We start from the raw sequence: 23,388 nt of genomic DNA, 5'->3' as shown, positions 1-23,388 counted from the left end.
GAGAGGTGATATTCATTCACTGAGTTCTTTAACTCAACCATTTTTTGGACAGTTTTCTATGTTCTACTTGCTGTGCCAGGTGCTGGGGATACAATAAATAAATCATAGCCCTACTGGGGGAATAGGAAGAAGGAGGACAGGGAATTGGAAACAAGGTCCTGAGTGTGGTGCTGGAGCTGAGCCCCGGTCGCTGAGGCAATGTCATGGAAGTGTGGTCAGTAGGTGTGGGGTTCAGAGGAAGGTCAGGGTAAGGACCTACATGAGGTCATAGAACCCATAGTTACTGGGGTCCACATTCTAACTCAAGCTGTGCTGGCTTCAAAGCGCCTGCACTCAACCACTGCAGTGTGGGCTTCAGACGGAAAAATCTTCAGGTAGTAGTTATTTAATTTACTCATATCAGAAAGTCAGAGGAGGAACTTAATTTGAGTGTGCTTACTTCATTAAAATGTGATTACTTCATGAAAGACCTTAGCAATCCAATGCCCAAGCTGCATTATGTTTCTCAGCTCCCTTCCTGGTAACAAGAATATAGTGGGAATGTCTGAGTATATATATATTTGCTTTTTCTTATTGTTAATTTTATTTATACAATTGGAGATTTCCATGTTGTTGTAAGTAATAACCAAGAGAGGTCCCACCTTAATCCATTTTCCCCCAATGATCATTTCACAATCTATATGTATATCAAAACATCAAGTTGTACATCTGAAATAAACAACATTTGTATTTCTCAATTATATGCAATAGAGCTGAACGAAACCCCCACAACAATTCCAATGTGATAAAATTTCTGAGTGCATACATATTCTCTTTTCTTTATTTCTTCCAAGGCTTTATTGCATAAGCATTATGCAATAACTCTTCAGCTAACAGTTTGATTTCTCTGCTTCCTTTTGCAACATGAAACGTATCTTTTTACATTATTATTGCATGCCAAACAGAATCTTTGAAAGTCGTGTGCATCTCATTAGAAATATCAAAATTATTTAGAAATCCTTTAGTCAATGCGGTTTATTTGATGGACATTTTCAAAGGTGGTGAGAAGGAGTGAGCGACCAGTCTATATCCTCTCAGAAGGTACACATCTTCTTCTCAGTTTCCTGATGGCTGACTTCATCTCCTGGTTCCTCAGAGTGTAGATCAAGGGGTTCAGCAGAGGGGAGATGACAGTGAAGGTGACGGAGATGGCCTTATCTGTGGGGAGGGCATTGAAGGGCTGGGCATAGACATAAATACAGGGCACAAAGTGCAAGGTCACCACAGTGATGTGTGAGGTGCAGGTGGAGATGGCTTTCCTCCTGCCCTCCCCTGCCTGAGACCTCAACATCATTAGGATGACTGTGTAGGACACAAGCAGGAAGATAAACCACAGTGTGGTGAGCAGCCCACTATTGGAAATCATCAGTAGCGCAAGCACAAAAATGTCAGTATGGGCGAGTTTGAGGACCTGGGGGACATCACAGTAGAATGTGTCAAGAACATTGGGTCCACAGAAGGGGAGGGGCAGCAACAGGGAAATCTGCACGATGGAGTGGACAAAGCCCCCCAGCCAGCAGGCTACAATGAGGGCAGTGCATCGCCCTCTGCTCATGATGGTCATGTAGTGCAGGGGCTTGGAGATGGCCACATAGCGATCAAATGCCATCACCGACAAAGAACATACATCCACCCCTCCAACAAGGTGGAAGAAAAACATCTGGGTGGAGCAGCCATTGAAGGAGATGGTCTTTCTCTCTGACAGAAGGTCCACCAGAACCTTGGGAGCTGTGATGGAGGAAAAGCAGATGTCGGCAACAGACAAATTACGGAGCAAAAAATACATGGGGGTGTGAAGGCGAGATTCACAGGTCACCGTGACCGTGATGAGGAGGTTTCCCAGCAGAGTTGTCACATACACCCAAAGCAGGAAAAGGAATAAGACCCAGTTCAGTTCTTGATTCTGGGTTAGGCCAAGGAAAATAAATTCTTTGACCCTCGTGCAGTTTTTTAGCTCCATTGAGTCAACTTCTTTCTCTCTCTCTTGTTTCAAGCTTCTTCATTTGAAAAGACTTGGCTCTTTATTTTGTTTTCTTCTCAAGCACTAAGAATACAATTCAGAATGTTCCTCGCGTGGTTGCACTGTTTGTGATTTGTTGTTTTGTCTAAATTTTTAAGATTGCAGTCAGTTTGGTGATCAAATCAAATTATCCCATGTAAAGTCATTCAATAATTCTGTTCTTATAAAACTATTTTTGAAAAGAACAAACTTTATGTTCAGCAGTGATGTTTACATAACATTTTATTTAATTAATTTATTTTAGTTTTCAAATTTTGTTATTGTTTTCTTCCATCCAAATATATCGAATGTCCAAAATGTCTGAATCATAAACAGAAAGATAAGTACAATGAGGTTCCAGCCACTGTAGACTCATAGTATGAAAGTTTAATATTCATATTAGCAAACTTTCTGTTGACTTCCACAGGGTCTTGTCTTGCTAAAAAGAAAAAAAGAGTATCATTCTGTTTCTTACTGCAATGTTGCTGTGGCATGAGTCAGTTTCCTTACTGTTGGCTGTTTTATGTTGAATTTCTTAAAATTGTCACCTGTTATTCCATATATGTAGCTTTTCTTTGTCATTACCTTATACGAATCAGATTTTTTATTAATTATTTTAAAATATTCAAAATTTATTTTTAAGAAACGCATTGAAACAATATATAAATACAAATATCAAAGAATATCTTTAGTTTCTTTTATTGTGATAACACTTGAACATGAGAGCTGCCCTCTTAACAAATTTTTGGGTTCCAATACAGTATAGCCACAGTGCTGCACAGCAATTCTCTAGAACTTATTCATCTCACGTAACTGTTGTGATCCTTGCTTGAGTGTGGGGGAGAGAATAAAGATAGTGACCCACTTTTGAAAGGTCATCCATACTCTATCAACCACACTCTCTTCTGCCTCTATCTCTGTGTGGATCAAAGCTAAGAGAGTGGAGGGTTCACACAGGAGGGAGAGATGTAGATATGTTTAGAATAATACCTATTTTTTATAAGCTGTTATTGGCCATTCTTAGGAAATTTTATAATTATTACTTATTCCACCTTATACTTAGCAAGTCAACATTTATTGCAATGTTCAAATGTATATGAACAAATGGGACCACATTGTCAAAGTGTTTGCAGCTTAGCGAAAGTGAATGATTTGTATAAATTGATGAACATAATGCATGATAAAATGTAAAATGTCAAGAGAAAAGTAGAGATTGATTTGGTTGGGATAGGAACTATGCTAAGAGATATAATGATTTCTAGCAGTAATAAAAGCTGCTACTTTTTGAGTGTTTACTGTGTGTGAAGAGTTATGAAATGTTGACATTGAATTTTCACCACTATCCTTTAGAAAGTATTAATGTTATTCCTGTTTTTCAGATGGAATATAGTGTGAATCTATGTTTGAAGTTAAGGAAAAGATAGAGATAGGATGGAAAAAACATTGTTTTGTTTGCCTCTTCAACCTTATGTATATAGGGTCTCATTTTGTATAACAAGAATATTTTGGGGTGCGCCTGATAGCCGTGTGGTTAAGTTTGCATGCACTGCTTTGGTGGCCCCAGGTTCACTGGTTCGGATCCTGGACACGGACCTACGCCCTGCTCATCAAGCTATGCTGTGGCAGGCGTCCCACATAGGAAAAATAGAGAAAGACGGGCACAGATAGTAGCTCAGGGCCAATCTTCCTCAGCATAAGAGAGGAGGATTGGCAGCAGATGTTAGCTCAGTGATAATCTTTCTCAGAGAAACAAAACAAAGAAAAGAAAATTTGGTAAAGTCTGTCTGAAGATAAGAATTTTTCAGAAAGGGGTTCTGGAAACCCAATTTATGTGGAGCTTAGTCTGAGACTATCTCATCAAGAAGCAACTCAAATGATCACAGCAAATGAATGATGCCTTCTCTCACACTGAGTGGACCACATTTCTGAATCCCTCTTAACATATCACCTCTCTTCCAATAGTTAACACCCACCTTTGTTGTTTCTGTCACTGAGAAGATCATCTTGGCTCTGAAGCATTTAGTATACCTGGAAAATATCAAAGTCAAACTATTCATACATAGTTTGTATAATCAATAACAACATCTCAATGTCACTATCGATAACTTTAACCTTAGCTAAATCTTAACATCTTTACCTAATACCTTTGATCCTGAAACTCCAACTACAAATTGTATGTCATCAGGTACAGACCAGAATAGAACACTAGTGACACTAGTGACGTTAATTCTTGAAAATATTGTTTCTGAAGGCAGAGCCTCTTGGAAGACTAAATATCTTAGTGTCTTTATTCTCCTTTCAGGAAAGAAAGGGCAGATTCAAAGAATCACATCTTCAAGAACTTCCTCTGTGTCCCTATCTTACGTGCAAATCCCTCAGCCTCAGGCTTAATGTGAGAATTGCAAAGGGAATAATATTGGACAAGGAAGTGGAATTCAGTGCCTGATTCTGTTGTTGGTGATGAAGTTTCAAAGGGAGTTATTAAGAAGTTACTGAAACATTCACATGTGTAAACACACATTCACGCATACACAGACGGACACATTTTGATTGATATCCAAATTCTTTAGAGGCAGTAGAGGAAATCTATCTGTTTATCCATAGCTCAATAAGAACTTTGTTAAAACATGCCAAATACTGCACCTGAGAGAGAAAAAGGGTCCAGTTTTCATTGCTTGTAAGGCTCAGAGGACAGTATATACAAATCAGTTTCATTTTGATTGTCAAAAATCTCAAAAAAAACTGCACCTCAAATCCTTTGCTACCAGTCTAGTTTCTAATTATATGCAGAATGATTATAGTCTCATGATGTTGCTCTAAGTCTCTGCATGTAGAGAAACAAGACTTAGATGACGTTTGGGGAATGCACGTTTTTCCTTTTTTCCAACACTCTACTCAAATGGAAACTCTCAATTTGGATACATCTAGATAAGTATGTTAGTAAAGCTGTCTACAAAATCATAATAGTTACTTAAGATTACCTGAATTTATTGAATGATGTGATCTTATATAAAATGAACTTCCACTGTTTGCAGAATGCTGATGGGTTTGGATTTACTTGCTTTTCCATTTTGTTTTAGTACTGTAAACTAGCCTACACAGATTAAAAAGTGCATGATGCAGGTTATGTGTTTGAGATGGGTAATTCCTCCCCCAACCCAGCTTTACTGAGATTTAATTGACATATATCATTGAGTGTGTTTAAGGCATATAATGTGTTGATTTGATACCTTTATAATTGCAAAATGCTTATCATCTTAGTGTTAGCGAACACTTTCATCACCTCACATAATTACTCGTTCTTTTTGGTAGTGAGATCATTTAAGACATACTCTCTTTTAAACTTTCAAGTATTGTTACCATATTGTTAACTATAATCACCATCTTTACATTAGATCCAAAACTTATTCATCTTATAGCTGGGAATTTGTACAGTTTAACCAACATCTCCTTACTTCTCCCCATCCCCAACACCTGGTAACCTACCTTCATTCTACTCTGTTTCTATGAGATCAGATTTTTAGGTTCCATATATATATGAGATCATAGAATATTTGTCTTTGTTTGACTTAGTTCACTTAGCATAATGCCCTCAAGGTCCATCTGTGTTGTTGCAAATGGCAGGACTTTCTATTTTTTGTGACTGACCACACCTTCTTTATCCATCGATCCGTTGATGGACACTGAGATTGCTTTCATATCTTGAATGTTGTGAATAATGCTGCAATGAACATAGAAGTGCTGATACTTCTTCAAGACCTTAATTTCATTTCCTTTTGGTATATATCCAGAGATGGTATTGCTGGTTCATATGGTAGTCTTATTTTAAATCTTTTGAGGAACCTCTCTACTGTTTTCCACAGTGGTTGTACCAATGTATATTTCCAGCAGCAGTGCACAAGGATTTTCTTTCCTCCACATCCTCACCAACACTTATCTTTTGTCTTTTTGATGATAGCCATTCTAACAGGTGTGAAGTGATATCTCACTGTGGTTTTGAATTGCATTTCTCTCATGCTTAGTGATGTTGAGCACATTTTCATGTACCTATTGGCCATTTGAATGCCCTGTTTAAAAAAATATCTATTCAGTTCCTATGCCCATTTTTAAATCGGATTGTGTGTTTTTGGTATTGAGTTTATCAGTTCTTTATGTGTTTTGGATACTAACAGCTTATCAGATACATAATTTGCAAATAATTTCTCCCATTCTGTAGGTTGTCTTCTCATGTTTTGATTGTCTCTTTTGCTGTGCAGAAGCTTTCAGTTTGATGTAGTTTCATTTATTAAGTTTTTCTTTTGTTGCTTGTCCTTTTGGTGTCATATCCAAAAAATTATTGACAAGGCCAATGTTGAGGAGATTTTCCATGACTTTTTCTCCTAGGAGTTTTATTGTTTCAGGTCTTTAATATTTAAATATTTAAATATTTAATCCATTTCAAATAATTTTTCTGAGCTGTGTAAGACAGGGGTCTGATTTCATTATTATGCATCTAGTTATCTAGTTTTTCCAGTATCATTTATTGAAGAGAGTATCCCTTTCCCATTGTACATTCTTGGCTTCTTTGTTGTAAATTAATTGCCTGTATATGCATGGATTTATTTATGAGCTCTTGATTATGTTCCATTTATCTGTATGTCTGTTTTTATGCCAGACTATACTGTTTTGATTATTAAAGCTTTGTAGTATAAAGGTTGAAATCATAAGCATGATGCCTCCGAATTTATTTTTCTTTCTCTCAATTGCTTTTTCTAATTCTGTGAAAGATGTTATTGGAATTTGGATAGGGATTGCATTGAATCTGTAGATCTCTTTGGGTAGTATGTACATTTTACAATATTAATTCTTACAATCCATGAGCATAGAATATCTTTGTATTTATATATATCTTCTTCAATTTCTTTCATCAATGGCTTATGATTCAGTGAACAGATCTTTCACTTCCTTGGTTAAATTTCTTCCTTAGCGTGTTATCCGTTTGATTCAATTCTAAATGGGATTGTATCTTTGAGTTCTCTTCTGTTAGTTCATTATCAGAATATAGAAATACTACTGATTTTTGTAAGGTGACTTTGCACCCTGCAACTTTGATGTAGTTGTTGATTATTTATCATAATTTTCCAATGGATTCTTTAGGGTTTTCTACATATAAAATCATCTAATCTGCAAATAGTGAGAGTTCCACTTCTTCATTGCCTATTTGGATTCCTTTTATTTCTTTTTCTTGCCTAATTGCTCTGGCCCAAACCTCCAATACTATGTTGAAGAAGAGTGGTGAGAGTGACCACACTTGTCTTGTTCCTGTTTTCAGAGGGATGGCTTTCATTTTTTCTCCATTGAGTATGATGTTGGCTGTGGGTTTGTCATATATGGCCTTTAATATGTTGAGTTACTCTCCTTCTATAAACATTTCTTTTTGAGGAAAATTAGCCCTGAGCTAACTGCTGCCAATCCTCCTCTTTTTGCTGAGGAAGGCTGGCCCTGAGCTAACATCCATGCCCATCTTCCTCTACTTGATACATGGGACGCCTACCACAGCATGGCTTGCCAAGCAGTGCCATGTCTGCACCTGGGATCTGAACAGGCAAACCCTGGGCTGCTGAAGCTGAACATGTTTACTTAACCGCTGTGCTATGGGGCCTGCCCCTATATATATTTTATTGAGAGTTTTTATCATGAATGGGTGTTATATCTTGTCTAATGCTTTCTCTGTGTCTGTTGAGATTATTGTGTGGTTTTTATTCCTCATTTCGTTAATGTGGTGTATCACCTTGATTGATTTACAGATGTTGAACCATCCCTGTGTCTCTGGTATGAATCCCACTTGATCATGGTGTGTGATTTTTTTAATGTATTGCTGTTTTCAGTTTGCCAATATTTTGTTGAAGATTTTTGCGTCTATGCTCATCAGTGATATTGGCATGTAATTTTCCTTGTTTGTGTTATCCTTGTCTTCTTTTGGTATCTGGGTGATGTTGGCCTCATAGAATGTGTTAGGAAGTGTTCTGGCTTCCTCAATGTTTTGGAATAGTTTGAGGATAGTTAATAAATCTTCTTTGAATGTTTGGTAGAATTCTCCATAGAAGCCATCTGTTCCTGTGCTTTTATTTTGGGGGAGGTTTTTGATTACTATTTCAACCTCTCTACTTGTGATTTGTCTATTCAGATTCTCTATTTCTTCTTGATTCAGTTTTGGTAAGTTGTAAGAGTCTAAGAATTTATTCATTTCTTCTAAACTGTCCAATTTGTAGGCGTATAGGTTTCCAAAGTATTCTTTTATAATCTTTTGTATTTCTGTGGTAGCCATTATAATTTTTCCTTTTTCATTTCTAATTTTATCTATTTGAGACTTCTCTCGTTTTTTCTTAGTGAGTCTCCCTAAAGGTTTGTCAATTTTGTTTATCCTCCCAAAGAACCAGCTCTTTGATTCATCGATCCTTTCTACTGTCTTTTTTGTTTCAATATCATTTGTTTCTGCTCTACTTTTTCTTTTTTCCCTCCACCCACTGAGTATGGGCTTTATTTGTTCTTCTTTTTCTAATTCTGTTAGGAGAAGTTTAAGGTTGCTTATTGGAGATTTTTATTGTTTGTTAACATGGGCCTGTATTGCTATAAATTTCCATCTTAGGATCACTTTTGCTGCATCCCGTATAAGCTGGTCTGATGCATTTTCATTTTCCTTTGTCTATAGTATTTTTTGATTTCTCCTTTAATTTCTTTAATCATCCATTTGTTGTTCAGTAGCATATTGTTTAGTTTCCACATTTTTGTCCCTTTCCCAGCTTTTTTCTCCTAGTGGATTTCTAGTTTCATAGCATTGTGGTCAGAAAAGATGCTAGATATTATTTCAATCTACTTAAATTTATTGAGGCTTGCCTTATTTCCCAATATATGGTCTACCCTTGAGAATGTTACATGCGCACTAGAGAAGAATGTGTATTCTGCTGTTTTGGCATGGAGTGTTCTATATATATCTCTAAAGTCCATCTGGTCTTTTCATTTAATTCCACTATTTCCTTGTTGAATTTTTGTCTGGATGATCTATCCATTGATTTAAAAGGAGTGTTCAGGTCCATACTGTTATTGTGTTGTTGGTAATATCTCCTTTTAAGTTTGTTAACAGTTGCTTTATGTACTTTGGTACTCCTGTGTTGGGTGCATAAATATTTATAAATGTTAATTCTTCTTGGTGGAGTGTCCCTTTAATCATTATATACTGCCCCTCTTTGTGTCTCTTTACCTGTTTTATCTTGACATCTACTTTGTCTGATACAAGTATGGCAACATCTGCTGTCATTTATTTGTCATTAGCATGGGATATCTTCTTCCATTGCTTCACTCTGAGACTGTGTTTGTCTTTGGGGCTGAGATGTGTTTCCTGGAGGCAGCATATTGTTGGGTCTTGTTTTTTAATCCATCCTACCACTCTGTCTTTTGATTGGAGAATTCAATCCATTTACATTTAGAGTGATTATTGATATATGAGGGCTTAATGCTCCCCTCTCATTGCTTATTTTCTGCATTTCCCTTTTTTCTCGTCCCATGTATTTTGGATTACCAATTGGGTTAAGTAGTTTTCTATGATGATTTTCTCCTTATGTCTCTGTTTTAATTATTTGTTTACTGATTACCATTAGGTTTATAGAAATATCTTATAGATGAGCTAGTGCATTTTTGATAGCCTTTTATTTCATTAGACTAAACCAATTCCATCTCTTTCCTCCTCCCCTTTTAGGTTATCATTGTCATATCTTTTTCCATCTTGCGTTGTGAGTTTGTGTTAAAGTGACAAGATTATATTTATTTTGGTGTTTTCCTTCCCTTTATCTTTAATGTTATAGTTAAGTGTTTACTAATCTGTTCTAATAGACAGCTGCATTTTCCTGATTATTGCCTACCTATTTATCTCCTGGCTCAGGGCTTTGTAGCCCCTTTCCTTTTATTTTTCCACTATGAGGGCCTTACTGAGGATTTCTTGTAGGAATGTCATGTGGTGATGAACTCCCTTAGCTTTTGTTTATCTGGGAAACTTTTTATTTCTCTGTCATATCTAAAGGATATTTTTGATTGATAGACTATTCTTGGCTTAAAGTTTTTGTTTTTCAAAATTTTGAATATATCATTCCACTTTCTCCTAGCCTGTAAGGTTTCTGCTGAGAAATCCTCTGAAAGCCTGTTAGGGGTTCCTTTGTTAGTTGTTTTCTTTTGCCTTGCTTCCCTTAATATTTTCTCTTTGTCATTGACTTTTGCCAGCTTTACTAATATATGCCTTGGAGAAGGTCTTTTTACATTGATACAGTTAGGAAATATATTGGCTTATTTCACTTGCATTTCCAACTCCTTCCTCATGTTTGGGAAGTTCTCTGCTATTATTTCTTTGAACAAGCTTTCTGCTCCATTCTCCTTCTCTTATCCCTCTGGAATACCTATAATCCTTATGTTGCATTTCCTAATTGAGTCTGATATTTCTCAGATAATTTCTTCATTTCTTTTTAATCTCAGTTCTCTCTCCTCCTCCATCTGAAACATTTCTATATTTCTGTTCTCTAAGTTGGTAATTCAATCCTCCATAATATCAGCTCTATTGTTTAGGGAATCCAGATTTTTCTTCATCTCATTCATTGTGTTTTTCATCTCCACACAGTTCTGATTGGTTCTTTTTATAGTTTCAATCTCTTTTATGAAGAAGTTCCTCATTTCACTGAACTGCCTTTCTGCATTTTCTAGTTACTCGTTGAGTATTTTTTTAATGATAGTTATTTTGAATTCTCTGTCATTTAGGTTGTGAATTTCCATGCTGTTGGGGCTGATTGCTGGGTACTTGTCATTTTCCTTCTGTTCTTGAGATTTAATATCTTCATACAGCTTGATGGCCTGGATTTTTGTCTCCATCTCGTGATATTATCTTTTATTTTTTTTAGGAAGATTAACCCTGAGCTAACTGCTGCCAATCCTCCTCTTTATTCTGAGGAAGACTGGCCCTGAGCTAACATCCGTGCCCAGCTTCCTCCATGTTATATGTGGGACGCTTACCACAGCATGGCATGCCAAGCAATGCCATGTTCACACCCGGTATCCGAACTGGTGAACCCAGGGCTGCCAAAGTGGAACATGCACACTTAACTGCTGTGCCACTGGGCCGGCCCCTCATGATATTATCTGTTCACAGTTTCCAACTGCCACCACTGAATGGGGTCAGGCACTGTGTATTCTGAGCTTGCCACAATCTGCAGCTCCCTAGCTCAAAACAGACTCCTTTTCTGTTTGTGTGGCACTCTGGCCAGTTGCTGAGCTAGATCACTGGGCAGGGGGAGGGGCACTTTCTTTCACCTGTGTGATCCCCTCAGCTGCTGGCTACTTTTCTCTCTGTGCGGTGGTCTGTCTGATGGCAGAGCTGGAGTGCTGGGCAGGAGGAGGGGCACTTTCTGTTAAGATTTTTCTACTTTCTTTTAGTCCATTTTGGTAACCTATAATTCCCATGAAAATTATATACTTTAGTATATCCTGGAAATTTTAAAAATTGCATTTCAACGCACTGAGTCTTTACTTCTTCCTCTTGAAAGGCTGAAAGTCCATAGAGTGCATTTGTTTATATGTTCAATGAGAAAAGTGTAACTCCTGAATGTGCCTGGATCTTTGGGAAACAAAAGGAGGGTGTCTAGAAGAGAATATCTTATCAGGTTCCCATAAGATAAGTATCTTCATGTCTTCCAAAATGAGGAACTGTAGCTGTAGCATCTTTGGTCCCCTAAAGTGAGCAAAAATAGAAGTTTCACACTTTATTTTAATACCAAGAAAATGATGAACTGCACATAAATAATGTAATGTGTTATTGACGATCAGAATTTGATTATAAAAATCTGCTTTGTACTAGTGAGTTGACGACAGTCTTCTGTGTTCCTAAAATACATGGCTGACAAAATAAAACTTGTTTACTTTTTACCTGTCTCTCTTTGGAAAAGTCTTTGTGTGTGACTGTGTGTGTTTGCATGTGTATGTGTGTGTGACAGGGACTGATTACCTCATACAGTCATGTGTTGCTTTATGGTGAGGATGCATTCTGAGAAATTCATTTTTAGGTGATTTCGTCATTGTGTGAACATCATAGAGTGTACTCACACAAATCTAGATAATACAGACTTCTATACACCTAGGTTATATGGTATTAATCTTGTAGGATTACAGTCATTAATGTGGTCTGAATTGACCAAAATGCCATTATGTGACACATGACTGTATTTTTAAATATTCAATTTCTTGAGTTCTAAGATGAACTTTTCTTTCATATTTTAACATCCATGAAATTAAGATTTGTCTTACAATCAGTGAGTACATGTGATATGGAAATGCTTCATTTTTACTACTTAGCTGTCATTAAAGTGGCAAATACAGTTTACAGAGGATGACATTTTAAATTCTAATATGGTAAGTATAGTCAATATACAAAATGCTTGAGACTCCATCTCTGAGTCTCTTTTCATAAAGTCTAGGGGCACTTCAATTGATATCAAGTCATCTCACTATTAGCCAATTACATGTGGAATTTATGAGAGTGTTAAATTAGACCTTTACTTCAGATTTGAAGGTCGATTTCATCCTATACAGAGTTTTAAAGTGGTGACAGCTTGGGACTGGCTTCTCTAGCCCATTGCCCTTGTACTTGAGATTTGTGCATGGTGTGTTGCTCATTCTTAGGCTTTTGGGAGAAACATGTGGGCACCTTCCCTTGATTGAGCCCTGTCCCACCTCTGACCCTTTTTATTCATTTTTCTCTTTCTTTCCCTTTTCAGTCCATACAGCCCCTTCATCTCCAATTGAAGCATTCTCTTATATTAGTTTCCTACTACTCCTGTTACAAAATTTCAAAGAGTTAGTTGTTTAAAACAACACAAATTTATTGTCCTAAAATTCTGTAGGTCAGAAATCTGACATGGGCCTCACAAAGCTAAAATCAAGGTGTTGGCAGGATGCATTCTTTTCTGGAGGTTCTAAGGCAGAACCCATTCTTCTCTTTTTCTAGCTTCTAGAGTCTAGCTGCATTCCTTGACTTGTGGATACTTCCGTCTTTAAAGCCAACCATGTCAACTCAAGTACTCCTCACGTTGCTTACTCTGACCTCCTCTTCTGTCTACCTCTTCCACTTTTGAAGGCCCTTGTGATTTTATTGGCCCTCTCCCAGATAATCCAGGGTAATCTCCCTCTTCCAGGTCAGCTCATTAGCAACCTTAATTCCACCTGCAACCTTAATTTCCTTTACTATCTAAATAGGATACTCACAGATTCTGAAGATTAGGATGTGAATATCTTTGTGGGGGGATTACTCTTCCTACTACAACTCCCTCTTACTCAGCTTCTGCATTTTTTGCAAGTCATTCTGAAATCTCAAAACTCTGAATGCTGGAAAATTTTTAGGAATACATTTGGCAGTAAACTCTGATCTGACATGAATTAATTTTGTTGCAAAATTTGATCTGAATTTATGTGACACCATGCACAGTTTTTATTTATTGCATGTTTGTGGAAATATTCATACATTTGCCTGCAGAAATATTAAAGTGTTTGTGTATCAGATGCTTCCCATGGGAGAAATTACGTAATACATAATACATGCACTGTATTATGTTTCTAAAATATAAGAAATTATAAATTAAAAAATCTAGCTGTTTCCAATAAATGAAAATGAAGGAATGCAGTCTACATTATCATTATTATTATCATAATAATTAGCCTACTGCTACATTTCAATGAATCTGTTTACTTACTCAATCTTACTAGGATTTGTGCTCTAGAAGAAAGAGAGAGTAAAAAAATTCCATCCTCCCATATATGATTGTCAGGTATTTCAAGTGTCTGTCTGGACATACTCAAAGCACTGGTTTATTGAAACTCCGATTGAATGAATTTGTACATTCATTTTCCATGAATATTGCAAAACACTCATTTTTCCTGGGATGTTTCTATTCTATGGTGTACATGGGTCTCAACAAATGTTATTGAATCTAACATTTGATTTGGTGTTCTCATAAAGACACACACAGATGCCCAGATCTTGAGTATAAGATTGCAGATACTGTGATTCAAATACTTCCATTTCCTTTGACTTCCATGATGAATTATCTGTTCAAGAAACAGAGACAATTTTAAATACTAAAAACCAAGGAGGATCTCGTCAAGATGGCAGCATAGGCAGACTCTGAACTCACCTCCTCCCACAAACACAGCCAGATCACAACTATTCTTGGAAAAATTATCCCAGACAGACAACTGAAATGTGGATAAAAAGAACACCCACAACAAGAAACTGTCCTGACTGAGGCAGAAGAGGGAGAAATTACTTATGGAGAGAAAATGAAGCCCCCTTTGTGAGTGGTGGAGCTTCACAGCCAGCCAGATGGGAGCCATCCTAAGGTATGCAGCCTCCCTTGGAGAAGTAGGGCCCTTAGTAAGGGCACTGTACCACTATAAGCATCCTTCAGACTCAGCACAACTGAGATAAGTGTCCTACTATCTGGCTCCACTGGCTATTAACTGCAATGGGGAATAACCCCAGAAAAGCTATCAGAAGAAAGCTGGAAATATCCAGCTCTTAAAAGGCCCATACATAGATTCACCCATCTCAGACAGCAACCTAAAATCACCAAAAAGAAAGCTCCACAGTCCTTTGGTGAAAAGAGACTCACGTGGCAGGCTCTGGGTGCATCTCAGTGAGTGATGAGACCTCTCCAGAGACTGAGACATTAGTGGCAGCCATTGTTGTGACCAAGTACAGGAGAGCTGACATAGATGCTGGCAGATGCCATTGGAGTTCTTCCCCTGGCTTGTTAGTTCAAGGGTCTGCCACACCCCCGCACCCAATAAAGAATGGATTTAATTCAGTTCATCCCAGGCAGGCAGCCCACTCTAGGGACTGGAACCACGTAACAACAAGCCCTCATGCTACTTGTCAGCCTGCGTAGACTGGGTACCTTAATCCTCTACAGACAGGCTGGTGTGTCCACCTTTGTGGAGCAGGGCCTGTGTGAGGACCAGATGAACTGTGGGGGGCATTGGTGGAGGGGTGGGGGCATCTACAGTGGGGTTACAGAGTACCCTTCAGGAGATCAGGAAGTATTCATGAGCCAGGACTGTGTTTATGGTGTGTGTGGACTGGGGGCGGGGGGGGGGTGGCTTATCAGTGGCAGAAGACTTGTGCTTCACAAAAACCCACAAACAAGATTTGCCCCACCTTCTGAAGCCTGAAACAGTTGAGTGCTCCCCATGCCTAGGGCCTGCCCCGCAGAACTGTGATTCTAAGAGAGCTGACAATAGCCTTGCAAGCCTGAGGCCTACAGCAACTGTTATCCCCTGAGCCTAGCAACCAACTACATTGGGTACCTACTCAAGTAACAGGAAAACTGCAACAAGAGTGTGCTATTAGATCTTGTTGCCAATGCTGCTGGGGCTCCCCAAACCCAATTTACAAACAGCTGGCCAGGGAGTGAAAAACTAGACTCCTTGAGTATCTGCAGTAACAGCAACCCTGACACAGCAGAAGGACATAAATAGCACACACAGGGGTCACTCATGGGTCATTTGGATTGCTGATGAGAGGGAAGCACACTACTGGGCCTCTAAAGGCTTTTCTTACATAAAGCCACTTCTCCAAGATCAGTTGACATGGCTGACTCACCTAAAACATAGAAATAAGTGCAGAGAAAGAGGCATAATCAGTAGGCAAAGGAATACATTCCATGCAAAGGAACAGGACAACCCCCCTCCCTAAAAGAATTAAATGAAACAGAAATAAGCAATCTACCTGACAAAGATTTCAAGCAAAAACTCATAGGGATTCTCATAGATATTGGGAGAAGACTGGATGAACACACTGAGAACATCAACAAAAAATTAGAAAATATAAAAAAGAACCAGTCAGAAATAAAGAATACAATACTGGAAATGAAAAATTCACTAGAGGGACTTAATAGCCAAGTAGATGATACAGAAAGGATCAGCAAGCTGGATGAAAGACTAGAGGAAATCACCCAAGCTGAACACATAAAAGAAAAAAGACTTTAAAAGAATGAGGACAGTCTAAGAGAACTTTGGGACCATATCAAGCACACTAACATTCGTATTATGTGTGTCCCAGAAGGAGAAGATAGAGACAAAAGGGCAGATAATCTATTTGAAGAAATAATAGATGAAAACTTTCCTAACCTAAGGAAGGAAACAGACACCCAAGTACAGGAAACACAGAGGACACCAAACAAGATAATCCCAAAGAGACCCACATCAAGACACATTATAGTTAAAATGTCCACAATTAAAGATAAAGAGAGAATCTTAAAAGCAGCAAAGAAGGGCCATAAATGACATACAAAGGAAAGCCCATAAGGCTATTGGTGCTCTTCTCAGCCTAAACCCTAAAGGCTAGAAGAGAGTGGCATGACATATTTAAAGTGCTGAAAGGAAAAAAAGCTACAGCCAAGAATACTCTCTTCAGCAAGATTATCATTCAGAATGGAAGGAGAGATAAAGAGCTTCCCAGACATGCAAAAATTAAAGGAGTTTACTACTATGAAACAAGTTCTAAAAGAAATGCTGAAGGGACTTATTTAAGTGGGAAAGAGAAGATCACAAATAGGGATAAGAAAATTATCAAAAAACCAAACAGATAATAAAAATCTCTGGTAAAGGCAAAAATACAGTAAAGGCAGCAGATCAACCACCTCTGAAGATAATATGAGGGTTAAAAGACAAAAGTACTAAAATTACCTATTTCAACAATAAGAGGGTAATGAATAGACACACACAAAATAAGAAATTAGATATTATTTCAAAAACATAAAATGCGGGAGGAGGGGAGTAAGAGATTAGAGATTTTACAAGAGCTCAAGCTAAAGAGACTATCAACTCAATATAGATTGCTGTATACTTAGAATAGTATATGGGAACCTCATGGTAATCACAAATCAGAAACCTATAATAAGTGAACAAATAAGTGAGAGGAAAGAAATCAAACACATTACTAAAGAAAGCCATAAAACCACAAGGGAAGACAGCAAGAGAAGGAGAATGAACAGAGAACTACTAAAACATCTAGAAAACGAAAAGTAACAAAATGGCAATAAATACATACTTATCAATAGCTACTTTAAATGTCAGTGGACTAAAGGCTCCAATCAAAAGGCATAGGGTGGCCAACTGGATAAAAAAAACCAAGACTCATATATATGCTGCATATAAAAGACACACTTCAGACCTAAAGGCACTCACAAACTGAAAGTGAAAGGATGGAAAAAGATATTCCATGCAAATGGCAAAGAAAACAAAGCAAGGGTAGCAATACTTATATCAGACAAAATAGATTTTAAAACAAAAACTATAACAAGAGACAAAGAAGGGCACTACATAATGATAAAGGGAACAAAGCAACAAGAAGATACAACACTTGTAAATATCTATGAAGCCAATATAGGAGGCCCTAAATATATAAAGTAATCATTAACAGACATAAAAGGAGAAATATGCAGTAACACAATACTAATAGAGAACTTTAACATTCCACTTACACCAATGGATAGGTTACCCAAACAGAAGATCAATGAGGAAACATTGGCCTTAAATGACACATTAGACCAGATTGACTTAGTAGATATATATATATATATAGAACATTCCATCCCCAAACCACAAAATACATATTGTTTTCAAATGCACATGGGACATTCTCCAGGACTGATCACATATTAGGCTACAAAACAAGTCACAATAAATTTAAGAAAACTGAAATAATACCAAGCATCTTTTCAGACTACAAAGGTAAGAAACTAGAAATCAGCTACAGGAAGAAAATCAGAAAAGCCACAAAAATGTGATGAATAAACAAAATGCTACTGAGCAACGATTGGGTCAGTGAAATCAAAGGAGAAATAAAAAAAATACTGGCAGACAAAAGAAAATGAAAATACAACATGATAAAATCTATGAGGTACAGCAAAAGTGCTTCTAAGAGGGAAGTGTATAGCAATTCTGGCCTGCCTCAACAAACAAGAAATACCCCAAATAAACTAACAGTGCACCTAAAGGAAGTGGAAAAAGAAGAAGAAGACAAAGCCCCAAATCAGTAGAAGGAAGGAAATAATAAAAATCAGAGCAGAAATAAAGGAAATAGAGACTGAAAAAAAATAGAAAAAATTAATGAAAGCAAGAGCTCGTTCTTTGAAAAGATAAACCAAATTAGCAAATCTTTAGCTAGAAGCACCGAGAAAAAAAGAGAGAAGCCTCAAATAAACAAAATCAGAAATGAAAGAGGAGAAATTACAATGGACATCTCAGAATTACAAAAGATTATAAGAGAATATTATGAAAAGCTATATGCCAACAAATTGGATAATCTTGAAGAAATAGATAAATTGTTAGAATCATACAACCTTCCAAAACTGGATCAAGAAGAAGTAGAGTATTTGAATAGACCAATCACCAGTATGGAGATCAAAACAGTAATCATTGCCTACCAAAAAACAAAAGCCAGACGGCTTCCCTGGTGAATTCTACAAAACATTCAAAGAATACATAATACCTATCCTTCTCAAACTGTTACACAAATTTGTAGAGGAGGCAAGCCTTCCTAAATCTTTCTATGAAGCCAACATTATCCTGATATCTAAACCAGACAAGGACAATACAAAAAATGAAAATTACAGGCCAATATCACTGATGAACATCGATGAAAATAAAACTCAACAAAATACTAGAAAATCTAATACAACAGTACCTTAAAAAGATCATACATCATGATTTAGTGGGTTTCATTCCAGGGATGCAAGGATGGTTCAACATGTGCAAATCTATCAATGTGATACACCACATTAACAAAATGAAGAATAAAAATCACATGATCATCTCAATAGATGCAGAGAAAGCATTTGACAAGATACAGTATCCATTTATGATAAGAACTCTAAATAAAATGGGTATAGAAGGAAAATACCTCAAAATAATAAAGGCCATATATGACAAACCCACAGCTAATATTATTCTCAATGGAGAAAAACGGAAAGCTATCCGTCTAAGAACTGGAACCAGAAAAGGATGCCCACTGTCACCACTCTTATTTTACATCGTATTGGAAGTCTCAGCTAGAGCAATCAGTCAAGAAAAAGAAATAAAAGGGATCCAAATAGGAAAAGAAGTAAAACTGTCACTCTTTGCAGACGACATGATTTTATATGTAGAAAACCATAAGGAATCCACTAAAAAATCTTTTAGAAATAATAAATGAATACAGTCAAGTTGCAGGATGCAACATCAACATACAAAAATCGGTCCCGTTTCTATACACTAACAACGAAGTAGTAGAAAGAGAAATTAAGAATATAATACCATTTACAAGTGCAACAAAAACAATAAAATACCTAGGAATATCCTTAACCAAGGAGGTGAAAGATCTGTATACCAACAACTATAAAACATTGTTGAAAGAAATTGAAGAAGATACAAAGAAATGGAAAGATATTCCATGCTCTTGGATTGGAAGAATTACCATAGTTAAAATATCCATCCTTCCTAAAGCAATCTATAGATTCAACGCAATTCCTATCAAACTTCCAACATCATTCTTTCACAGAAATAGAACAAAGAATCCTACAATTTATATGGAACAACAAAAGACCCCGAATAGCCAAAGCAATGCTGAGGAAAAAGAATAAAGCTGGAGGTACCACAACCCCAGATTTCAAAATATACTACAAAGGTTTAGTAAAAAAACAAGCTTGGTAATAGCACAAAAAGAGACACATAGATCAATGGAACAGAATCAAGAGCCCAGAAATAAACCCGGACATTTATGGACAACTAATTTTTGACAAGGGAGCCAAGAGCATATAATGGATAGAGGAGAGTCTCTTCAATAAATCATGTGAAAACTGGACAGTCACGTGCAAAAGAATGGAAGCAGACTATTATCTTACACCACGCACAAAAATCAACTCAAAATGGATTAAATCCTTGAATGTGAGAACTGAAAACATGAAACTTCTAGAAGAAAATATACTCAGTACCCTCTTTGACATCGGTCTTTCCAGCAGTCTTTCAAATACCATGTCTGACCAGGCAAGATAAACAATAGTAAAACAATAAACCTACAGGATGACATCAAACTAAAAAGCTTCTGCACAGCAACAGAAACCATCAATAAAATGAAAAGACAACCTAGAAATTGGGAGAAGATATTTGCAAACCCTATATAAGGTGTTAATACCCAAAATATAGAAGGAACTCATAAATCTCAACAATAAAAAAACTAACAACCCAATTAAAAAATGGACAAAAGATCTGAACAGAGATTTCTCCAAAGAAAACATATGAATGGCCAACAGGCACAGGCAAAGATGTTCAACATTATTAACTATCAGAGAAAAATAAATCAAATTGCAATGAGATATGACCTCACTCTGGTCAGAATGACTATAATTAACAAGACAGGAAACAGCAAATGTTGGGGAGGATGCGGAGAGAAGGGAACCCTTGTACACTCCTGGTGGAAGTGTAAACTGGTGCAGCTGCCATGGAAAACAGTATGGAGTTTCAGAAAATTATGAAATCAGAAAATTAAGAATGGATCTACCATATGATCCAGCTATTCCACTGCTGAGTCTTTATCCAAAGAACTTGAAAACACAAATTCATAAAGATACATGCACCCCTATATTCATTGCAGCACGATTCACAACAGCCAAGACTTGGAAGCAACCTAGGTCCTGATCAAGGGACAAATGGATAAAGAAGATGTAGTATATATACACAATGGAATACTACTCAGTCATAAGAAATGTTGAAATCTGGCCATTTGTGACAACATGGATGGACCTTGAAGGTATTATGCTGAGTGAAATAAGTCAGACAGAGAAAGTAAAATACTCTATGATCTCACTCTTAAGTAGAAGATTAAAAGAAAGGACAAACAAAAAGATAACAACAGAGACTGGATTTCTGGTTACCAGAGGGGAAGTGGGAAGGGAGGAGGGCAAAAGGGGTGATTAGGCACACATGTGTGGTGACGGATCGTAATTAGTCTTTGGGTGGTGAACATGATGTAATCTACACAGAATTTGAAATATATTTTAATGTACACCTGAAAGTTTTATAATGTTATAATCCAATGTTACTTCAATAAAAATAAATAAATAAATTCTAAAAACCATGATTAAGTAGAACTGATGTCATACTCTTATATAAATTCCTTTCCTTCCATGCCACAAATTCAATGAACAAACACTAATAGCTTCTTACAGGTCAGGCACTTTTCTAGACACTGCGAATATAATGGAGAATTAGATCTGCTAAGTTCTCTGGAGCTCTTTAATGCACTGTGGTAAGGGAAATGACAAAGAAGTGCACATAGGAAAAAAATATTTATTGGCTTAGATACAGCTTTTCCTTTTTCAACTAGTCAAACTAACTTATGTCTGAGGCAATAGTATGAACAGTTAGACAGGTAGTTCCAGATTCTTACCCTTGCTGTAGGCATACATTGGAGCTTTAAAAATAAGACTGTATAAGTTCTAGGTCACATCCAACTGTTAGGAAGTCACAGGGAGTGAAAGACAATGAAGATCCTTAAAACTAAGTCTCTACACATACTGAATGGTTCTGTCCCTGTTGCCTACTGCATGTCTGGACACCACAGTCCTATCTTTCATCCCATTGCCTGGACACCAAGAACTTCTACAGTATTTCACGTTTGTGCCCTGCTTGCTGTCAATTGCTCTTTAAGGACTATGTTCTATCTGCTTAATTTCTTGCTGGTGTTCCTTCTCAATATCGTTGTGCCAGGTAGCTGATCCTTTGTGCCTGTGCCATCTTGCTATACTCGTCTATTTATGGTTGAGGCATGACAATATGTGACAGCTAATATTTTAAGAAAATATCTCAATTATATTCTTGCAGCTTGATCCACAATCTGTAATCAGGCTATCCCCTTTCAGAAAGCATGATTCTTCTCTTCAGTCTTCTCATGGATGACTTCATCTCTTGGTTCCTCAGGGTGTAAATCATGGGGTTCAGAACAGGGATGATGACAGTGAAGGTGATGGAGACAGCTCTGTCCATGGGGAGGGCAGTGAAGGGCCGGGCATAGACATAGATGCAGGGCACAAAGTGCAGTGTCACCACAGTGATGTGGGCTGTGCAGGTAGAGATGGCTTTCTTCCTGCCTTCTCCAGTTTGAGTTCTCAGCATCATCAAGATCACTGTGTATGACACAAGAAGAAGGACAAACCACAGGGTAGTGACCAGGCCATTGTTGGAAATCATTAAAAGCTCAATGACAAAGGTGTCAGTGCAGGCGAGTTTGAGCACCTGCGGGACATCACAATAGAAGCCATCAACAACATTAGGTCCACAGAAGGGGAGGGGTGGCAAAAGGGAGATCTGCACAATGGAGTGGACAAAGCCCCCCATCCAGGAAGCCACAATGAGGGCAGTGCATCTCCCCCTACTCATGATGGTCACATAGTGCAGGGGCTTGGAGATGGCCATGTAGCGATCAAAGGCCATCACAGAGAGAGAAAAAATGTCTGCTCCACCGAGGAGGTGGAAGAAAAACATCTGTGTGATGCAACCGTTGAAGGAGATGGTCTTTCTCCTTGAAAGAAGGTCAGCTAGGACCTTCGGAGCAGTGATGGAGGAGAAGCAGATGTCCAAGACAGAGAGATTGCGGAGCAGGAAGTACATGGGGGTGTGAAGGCGAGGCTCACAGGTCACAGTGACCATGATGGCAACATTTGCTAACACAGTTGTTACATAAATCACAGCTAAAAATGAAAATAAGAGCAAGCTTAACTCTTGAGACTGGGTAAGGCCACAAAAAATGAATTCAGACACCCTGGTATGATTTCTCAGGGCCATTGGATGATATTTCCTCCTCCAAGTACAGCTTGGAAAGAAATAATATTACTTAGGTAATGAAATCAAAGTTTTACCTCATACAGAAAATGAACATACATAAATATATCTTATTCTTCATGAACTAGCTGTGTTACCAGGGAAATCACTCAGTTCTACTTGCTTCAGTTCCCTCATTAGTACAAGTTGAGTTTTGAGCTAGATCATTTGCTTTCCTACCGTACTTGATTGGGGACTTTGTGATCTTTTAAAGTTCACCCCTAGAAGTTGCTGAGGAAGAGATCTAAGGAAGGCTTTATGGAAGGAATTATGGGTTCCCTACATCTTCGTGAATCAGAGCAGCTCTGATTTTATTCAAGTTTCACTTTGTTTCTATGGCTTAAAAGCCATTGGAATAAATCAACCCTCAAATGCCTTTCAGTAACAAGATGATATGGGTCAATTTGAACAGCATATTATTGTTT

General features: G+C 37.5%; 2 protein-coding genes across 2 annotated transcripts; both read right to left on the bottom strand.

Annotated features, from left to right (window-relative positions):
• Nucleotides 1-569: 569 nt before the first annotated feature.
• Nucleotides 570-2,473, bottom strand: LOC138916879 (olfactory receptor 4D10-like). Its single transcript, XM_070230484.1, has one exon. The coding sequence runs from the start codon at nt 1,997-1,999 to the stop codon at nt 1,064-1,066; it is 936 nt and encodes a 311-aa protein (XP_070086585.1). The 5' UTR covers nt 2,000-2,473; the 3' UTR covers nt 570-1,063.
• Nucleotides 2,474-21,991: 19,518 nt separating this feature from the next.
• Nucleotides 21,992-22,927, bottom strand: LOC138916878 (olfactory receptor 4D11-like). The gene has a single exon (XM_070230483.1). The coding sequence runs from the start codon at nt 22,925-22,927 to the stop codon at nt 21,992-21,994; it is 936 nt and encodes a 311-aa protein (XP_070086584.1).
• Nucleotides 22,928-23,388: the final 461 nt, after the last annotated feature.

Source organism: Equus caballus, chromosome 12, assembly GCF_041296265.1.
Source record: "Equus caballus isolate H_3958 breed thoroughbred chromosome 12, TB-T2T, whole genome shotgun sequence".
Classification (NCBI taxonomy): domain Eukaryota; kingdom Metazoa; phylum Chordata; class Mammalia; order Perissodactyla; family Equidae; genus Equus; species Equus caballus.
Note: the sequence above shows the minus strand (reverse complement) of the source record. Positions and strands in the feature narration are given on the sequence as shown.